The 8483-nt window shown below is 30.7% G+C and overlaps 1 protein-coding gene across 1 annotated transcript; it reads right to left on the reverse strand.

The window, feature by feature from the left end:
• Positions 1-3541: 3541 nt before the first annotated feature.
• Positions 3542-7789, reverse strand: LOC122508717 (uncharacterized protein K02A2.6-like). Its single transcript, XM_043622232.1, has one exon. It carries the CDS (start codon positions 7787-7789, stop codon positions 3542-3544), a length of 4248 nt encoding a protein of 1415 aa, XP_043478167.1.
• Positions 7790-8483: the final 694 nt, after the last annotated feature.

The following is an 8483-nucleotide window of genomic DNA, read 5'->3' on the forward strand; positions in this document are numbered from 1 at the left end:
CAGGAATTTATTCTAAAATTTATTTTAATCAAATATTTCATATTTGGTCAAGATTATTATTTTAATTATTGTTATTTTAACATTGTTTTTATTCGTTAAAATGATATGATTTATTAATTTGGCTAATTTTATTTAATTATTTTTGTTTTTTAGTTTAAATAAAGTTTTAATAAAAAGTAAATTTTAAATTTTCAAAATAAATGTGAACTTAAATTTTTCATTGGAGATGTGAGTTGTGAAAATTTCAAAACATTTATTCCACATATTTTCATTTTTTCAATTCTTTATTTTATTATTACAGTTTCCTCCCGCAAAGCCACCATTTTCGCATCTTTACGTTGTAAGCGTACGAGAAATTGAATCAACAACTGTGCAGGTGAATAATTATTGCTATTTTATCTTTAAATAATTTAATTTTTCTTTTTAATCTCTTCTATTTAAAAATTTTTTTTAGATATTCTCATCAATTTGGGTTATAATGACTGACACGAGTTTGAATTTGTATGATGCTGTTTGGTCAAAAATTCTTGAACTATTTCCACAACTGAAATTCCAGGAAATTAAATGCGGCTTCAAATTTAATGCAGTAACTGCCCTACATCAAAAAATGCCAGAATCAATTTTCATTGGAACCTGCCATAATTATACAATGGTAAATTTATTTAACAAGTAATGCTCTTATTAACAATAAAATATTCCTTCAGAATGTCACTTCTACTTTTAAAAATCCTAGATAATTTTTATAGTTTTGAATATATAATTTTTTTTATGTTAAATTTAGAAGAAGTTGTCTGGGGTGTGAGATTTTATGGTTATTTATGTTTTTGATTTATTTAAGGGTAGAGATTAAAGAAAACTATTTAGGATGCGGCATACCCCATTATGGTTTTCTTGAAATATTTAAAAAAATTATAAAATTATTTTTAACTTCTTCATAACAATTATATGTGCAGGAATTGTTATCAAAGTGGAAATTGCTTGGTATTTCTGATAACCATCAGGAGATATTGTGGATGTCAATAGGATTGCCCTTAGCCCCACTGTCACATTTCCAAGAAGGGTTAACTATTATCCAAAATGAGGCTGACAAAGTTGCTCATGAAGTCCCACTTATTAACAACTACATGACCTATTTAAGAACAAAATGGATGCCATTATCAGATTCCGTGAACTCATTTTATTGTACAGAACGAATGGAACCATTTGAACAAGTGTTTTTTAACACTCTGATTGCATCATTTCTTCAAGTGTCCGAACCTACGATCATGAAGTATATCAGTAAGTTTAAACAGTTTAATTTAATATGGACCACATTTCCAAGATTTTTTTTACATAAAACTCTTCATATATGTATAAAATAAAGAAAAAAAATCTATTTTTTAAATCAAAACAAGTTTACCTGGAACCATCACAAGTTTCACTTTACAGATTCTTCCTATATTAAAAATTTTCAGTTACATTATTTAAATAAATTCTTATTTTAAAGTAAAAATCAATATTTCTGGGGTCGATTAAGTAAATTTATCTTATTTTGATTTGACTTTCACCGCATCTAAATTTTTTCACTACACTAAGATAACGATTTATTTGATTCAACCAAATTTTGTTTAAATCAAACTTAAAATATCTTTGCTATACATTCGAACAAATTTAAATTTAATTCAAACATATTTTTTGGTTCACTTATAGAAATAGGTAATATATTTAATTTAAACATAATTTATGGTTGATTTTATTTGAAGTTAGAGAATTTAAAAAAAATTATAATTAACAAATTAATTTTTTTTATTATATGTTTTTTTAATAACAAATTTCGTTTGACTGATATAAATTAAGTAAATTTTTTTTCTTCTTAATTTATAAAAAATAGAAAAATGGTCCTTTTTAAAAAAATTATGATTAAGAAATAGGAAATATATCTATTTTATACATAATTTTTATTTATGCTTTTGTAAAATTTAAAGCTTTTTAAAAATAAAGAAAAAAAATGTTTATAAATTCTATTTGTCAATTGCAAATTTTAATTCAAAATAAAATTAAAATTTTTTAATTTTTAGAAAATAAAGGAAAAAATTGTATTCAAATAAATGTTCTTTTACAATTATTAACAAATTTCTTCAATTGTACATTATTCAAAAACAACCATAACTTCTTTTGTAAATAAATATTTAATTATTATTTTTCCACAGGAATTAAGATTTTCAAAAATTTTTAATTTTTAACTAAAATTCTTCTCTAAATCAATTATTTTTAATAATTTTTGAAAAAGTTATTTGAGAATTTGCAAATACATTTGTTTGAAATTTAAATTTATGAAATTTGGATTATTCGAAAATTCTTCCATTAAATACAATATAAGAAAGATTTTGGAAATTTTCCCAAAAAAATTGAAGACGCAAATTCCACTAATTATTTAAAAAAATTTACTAATATAAATAAGGGAATTTTTAAAAAAAAATTATCAAAATCTTTCTACGAATTTAGAATCATTCCCATGAAATAATGTAGAAAAAATCCCAAAAGTTTGAAAAAATTCTCTTAAACGTTTAGAAAATTTTCTTATGAAAATATAGGAAAATTTCTGAGAATTTTAAAAAATTTCCATGTAACTTTCAATTATTAAAAAAAAATAGATTAAATTAAACTCTTTAAAAAAATAATTCTTCAAAATTGACAGTTAGTAGTATAGAAAATCCAAATTTTCAAATATTTTAATTTGAAACCTTTTCCAAATTATTCAATTAGGGACCGTTCAAAAAATACGTAACGCTTTAGGGGGGAGGGGGGGTCAAGCTATTTGTTACGGTCAGCAGAAAAAATGGCGCTAATGTATACAACATTGCGTTACATGGGGGGAGGGGGGTCCAAATTTCCGAAAAATAGCGTTACGTATTTTTTGAACGGCCCCTTATTAAAATGCAAAAGTAAATAATTTATTGAATAATTGATTGTTTTTTAAAATTAAATTCTTATAAATAATTTTATTAACCAATTTTGAAATAATTGAATTCTTTTAAGGAATTTTAATCAACTTTTTAAGAATAATTACATTTTTCGAGAAATTTTATTAAAATTGAAATAAAAATAATTGAACTTCTGCAATGAGCATTATTATTTATGAAAATAATTTAATTCCTAAAGCAAATTTATTATTTAAAAGAATAATTGAATTATTGCGAAGAAATTTATAAAAAACTTTTTAATTATTGAATTTCTGTGCAATTTTAATTATTTATGAAAATAATTAAATGGTTGAGTAAAATTTTATTAAAAAATTAAATTCTTTTGGGTTTATTAAAATAGTAGAAATTGAAAATCTTTTGTTATATTTCTTTATTTATAATAATATACATAAAATAGATACAAAGTAAGATACGACAGTAACGATAGCTCAAGGGCTGAGAGCCGACTGACTCGACAAGCGCTATGCTAAACTGAAATGAACGGAACCGGAAATGGACTGACATCTATATTAGTTTTAACGTATTAATTCAAACATTCATACATTACAATCCTCCGGGGTTAGTTTAAGTTACAACCTTTAAGCATTTACACCGAAAATAGTTCGTTGTTTTCTAATCCTCGTAGAACGCCTAAGTTCCGGTTCAACAGATTTTTGTTCGACTTGCTCCACATACTCTTTTTCGGCTCTTACATCGTTGACCGAGGTGTCGGTGATCATAATATTTTTATTTTCTACGGAGCTTAACTCTATAGGTTTAACAACGACGTCTTCTACAAAATTTTTGTGAGAGTCTAACATTTCTATATCACAAGGACTGTTTTTTTCGAAAGCTAAATGACAAGAGCGCAATTGGTCAACATGTCGTTTCCATTCTCTACCGTCACAAGTGCGAACCAAGTATGAAACTGGACTCAATCTTTTTGCGACCTGTACTTTACACCATTTATTCTTTTTTCCCGAATAGTCTTTGGCCATAAGCACCTCCTGTTCATTAAATTCAACTTTTCTGTTTCCCCCGTAATAATTTTTTTGTTTCCCTTGTTCTTTAATTACCCTTTCCCTTATCTCGGTTTTTAATAGATCCCAACGCGTTCTTAATTTTCTTCCCAACTGCAACTCTGCCGGAGAAACCCCTGTCGTGCAATGTGGCGATGAGCGGTAATGGAATAAAAACTTGACCAATGCGTCCTGTTTATCCTTTCCATTTTCGCTCATTAATAAGATAAATTTTTCTTTGAACGTTTTGACTAGATTTTCCGCGGCCCCGTTAGTTGACGGGTGATAAGGAGCAGTTTTTACATGGATGATACCATTCATTTTAATAAATTCCAAAAACGATTGTGACGTGAACGTCGGGCCATTATCCGATACTAACTTTAGAGGTAATCCCCATACTCCAAAATACTCCTTCAATACTCTAATGGTTTCAGGGGCTGTAATATTTTTCATTTTTTTGACCTCAATCCATTTTGAAAATGCGTCGATTATGACGATGTACATATCCCCTTCTACCGGACCAAGGAAATCTACATGCAGTCTATGATTAGGGCCCTCTGGCCAATTCCACGGATGCAAAGTTACTCTGGGCGGATTGTTCGCGTTTTCTAAGCAAGCCACACATGTTTTGCCCATGTTTTCTATATCATTGTCTAAACCAGGCCACCAAATATACGATCGTGCGATGCTTTTCATTCGCACAATTCCCATGTGTGAACTGTGCAATTCTTTTACTAATTCTTCACGGAATAATTTCGGAACGACGACCCTATGGCCCCACATAATACACCCTTTATCTATGTACAAATCGTTACTTTTTCTTGAAAACGGAATTAGCGATTCCGGCACTTTGTTTGGCCAACCATTTAAAACAAATTGTTTGACTCTTTTCAAATTGTCATCTTTATCTGTTTCTTCACTGATTGATTCAGCTGAGATTAACTTAACATTTTCGGTCACGAAATTTAAATATGTAAAATCATCTTTATTGCCGCTTTCAAGATCAACTAACGATGGACCCATGTAACGAGACAAAAAATCCGCGCTCTGATTATTTTTTCCCTTAAGAAATTTGATTTCGTAATCGTACCCTGATAAAAATACCCCCCAACGCTGGACTCGACTCGCTGCCATTTGAGGTAATCCTTTTTTTTCTCCGAATATATATATTAACGGCTTATGGTCTGTTTCGAGTATGAAATGTCTACCGTAGACAAATTGGTGGAATGATTTGACCCCTTCGACTACTCCTAAAGCTTCTCTATCTAGTTGCGAGTAACCGGACTCCGCCTTTGTTAATGTTCGCGAAGCGAAAGCCACGGGCCTTTCAACATTTCCTTCCAACACATGAACTAATACTGCTCCCAAACCATAAGGGGACGCGTCAGTCGTGATTTTAACTGGCAACCTTGTATCATATGGCATTAAAACCTCACTCGACATCAAACTTTTTTTTGCACTTTGAAAAGCTCTATCACTTTCACGATCCCAATTCCATTTTTGATCTTTTTTTAGCAATTTATACAGCGGGTACATCATACTAGCGTAATTTCTAATAAATTTCGAATAATAGTTCATTATTCCTATGAACGATTGCAATTCGGTTACATTAGTTGGTTCTTTTATTTTTAAAATTGCCTTTACCTTGTCCTGGGATGCGCTAATACCTTTTTTTCCCAATTCGTAACCTAAAAACTTTACATTATCCTTAGCAAACTCGCACTTATCTCGCCCTAACTTTAAACCCGAATCCCTGATACGACGCAAAACTTCCTTTAATCTCGAATCGTGTTCCTCTCGAGTTGATCCCAAAACAATAAAATCATCGAAAAAACCAACGGCCCCCTCAATTCCTGACAAAAGTTTTTCCATCTCTCTCTGAAAAAGCCCTGGAGCCGAAGAAATCCCGAAATTTAATCTGTTATATTCAAATAACCCTTTATGAGTGGTAATAGTGGTAAGAGGCCTCGATGATTCGTCAAGTTCTACCTGCAAGTACGCAAAAGATAAGTCCAGTTTCGAAAACACTGTACCGTGACTAAGTGTCGCTAATAAGTCTTGAGTCCGCGGAATTGGATGTCTGTCTATCTTTAGACAAGGATTAACTGTTATTTTGTAATCGCCACAAATTCGAACTTCCCCATTATTTTTTAAAATAGGGACGATGGGTGTCGCCCAGTCCGCATGTTCGACTAATTTTAATACTTCTAATCTTTGAAGTCTGTCAAGTTCGTCTTCTAACCTTACTTTTAATGCATAAGGCACTGGTCTTGGTTTACAAAAAACTGGTTCTACATTATCCTTTAAATGTAATTTCAATTTAGATACATTATATTTCCCTAATTTATCTGAAAATGTGTCTTCGAATTCTTTTAACAATAGTTCAATATCGTCGATTTTTGCAATATCCAGTTTTTTGACATTTCCCAAGCCATTTTTGAATTCCAAATTCAAGCTAGATATCCAGTCTCGGCCTAAAATAGGTAAGCTTTTCCCTGGCAAGACAAACAATTTTAATTTACGTTGCATTTCATTGCACTCAACCTTAACCTCAAAAAAACCACACGGAATTATGGGATCTCCCAAATAACTTTGAAATTTCCTATCAGTTTTATTTAACGTTAATTTTTTAAATATTGAATTTTTGAAATAATTTTCTGAAATTGCTGAAATTGGAGAACCCGTGTCTATTTCAAAATTAACAATATTATCATTTAACTTTAATTTTATTTCGAAAGGTTTAATACAGTTTACTTTAACGATGTCCTCCAATTCAAATAATCTTTCGAAATCGTCGACTAAACTTTCACTTTCTTCTAAAAAATTTTGTTTATTAAAATTTTGCTTCTTAAATTTTACATTGTTTGTTTTTTCTTGACTCGAATTAAAACCCTTAGTTTTACACATACCTGCTAGATGGCCTACCTTACCACAACTGTTACACTTATACGATTTATACTTGCAGTTGGCCGGACTGTGATTACTTTTCCCGCAACGCATACATTGGAAAGTCTTATCTGTTTGTTTTTCCGAAGATCCACTGCTGCCACTCTTAAAACGATTTTTATCCCTGATGACATTTACCGACGGCTGCTCTGTTTTTTTGGTCGACTCGTTCATCCCTGCTGCCCCCTTCGACGCAAGTTCGAACGCTGTTGACAATTCCACCGCCTTGACGAAAGTTAGATCTTTTTCTCTTAATAATCGTTTCTGTAGCGCTTCTGTTCTTAATCCCCAAACAAACTGATCCCTCATTGAATCTTGTAAGTTTGCACCAAAATTACAATACGTCGAAGCTTTCTTAATTTCTTCGACAAACGCTTTTACCTCTTGAGTCTCGCGTTGTACACACTGACGGAATTTGTAGCGCTCGAGAATTTCGTTCGGCGTCGGCTCCATGTGGTCCTTCATAATGGTTGCCAATTCGGTAAACGTTTTCGACGATGGCAAATCTGGCGCGCACAAATTCCTTAGAATCGCGTAACCTTCTCCTCCAAGCAATGTAAGAAAGAGCGATGCCTTTTTATTTTCTTGCACACTATTTGCAATGAAAAATTGTCCTAGTCTCTCGAACCATAATGTCCAATTTTCTTTACGAGAGTACTCGTTAATGGAACCAACAATTGACGCCATATTTCTTCGATCAGCCTCTATTCCTGCTCTTAATTCGTTGAGTCTCTGACTTTCTCGACTCAAATGTTCCCTCTGAGCTAAAAGTTCGTTATGCCTTTTGTCTAACTCGGTCGTTTTCAATTCACACTTATGTGCTGCGTCTCTCAAACGAGATTCCCACTGCACCAATTCATCTGCACTCTGTTTCGAAGTCATTAACACTTCACTTCAATACGATTTATAAATTCGTTTTTATCCTCGTCGCCAATGTTATATTTCTTTATTTATAATAATATACATAAAATAGATACAAAGTAAGATACGACAGTAACGATAGCTCAAGGGCTGAGAGCCGACTGACTCGACAAGCGCTATGCTAAACTGAAATGAACGGAACCGGAAATGGACTGACATCTATATTAGTTTTAACGTATTAATTCAAACATTCATACATTACATCTTTGAAATTCGGAAATTTTTTGAAAATAATTGAATTTTGGAAAAGAATTTCGTTATTTAATTATGAAAGATTTCGACTATATTACACGGAGAAAAAAGGATATTTAAATTTACCCTGAGGATTGTAAAACTTGACAAATTTTCAGTGTCAACTATAGGACAACACTCTGTTGTTTATAAATTACTATTTATATAGTGTAAAATAAACGTAATTAGTTTTACACTCCAGGAATGTGTAGTACTTTATTTTGTCTGTTTAATTAGATTTTTAAAAATAAACTTTTATTTGTAAAAAATTTATTTAAACAATTAAAAATATTTAACTTAGATAATAAAAATTTTAAATCGCAGAACATTTTTGATTTTTTAAAGTAGTTTTTAACTTTTCAGTCAATAAAAGAGTTTCAGAATTCATTTAGTCTTTTTAGTAATAGGTAATTCTTAAAAAAAA

This window comes from Leptopilina heterotoma, unplaced genomic scaffold (genome assembly GCF_015476425.1).
Source record: "Leptopilina heterotoma isolate Lh14 unplaced genomic scaffold, ASM1547642v1 Lhet_550, whole genome shotgun sequence".
Taxonomy (NCBI): Eukaryota; Metazoa; Arthropoda; class Insecta; order Hymenoptera; family Figitidae; genus Leptopilina; species Leptopilina heterotoma.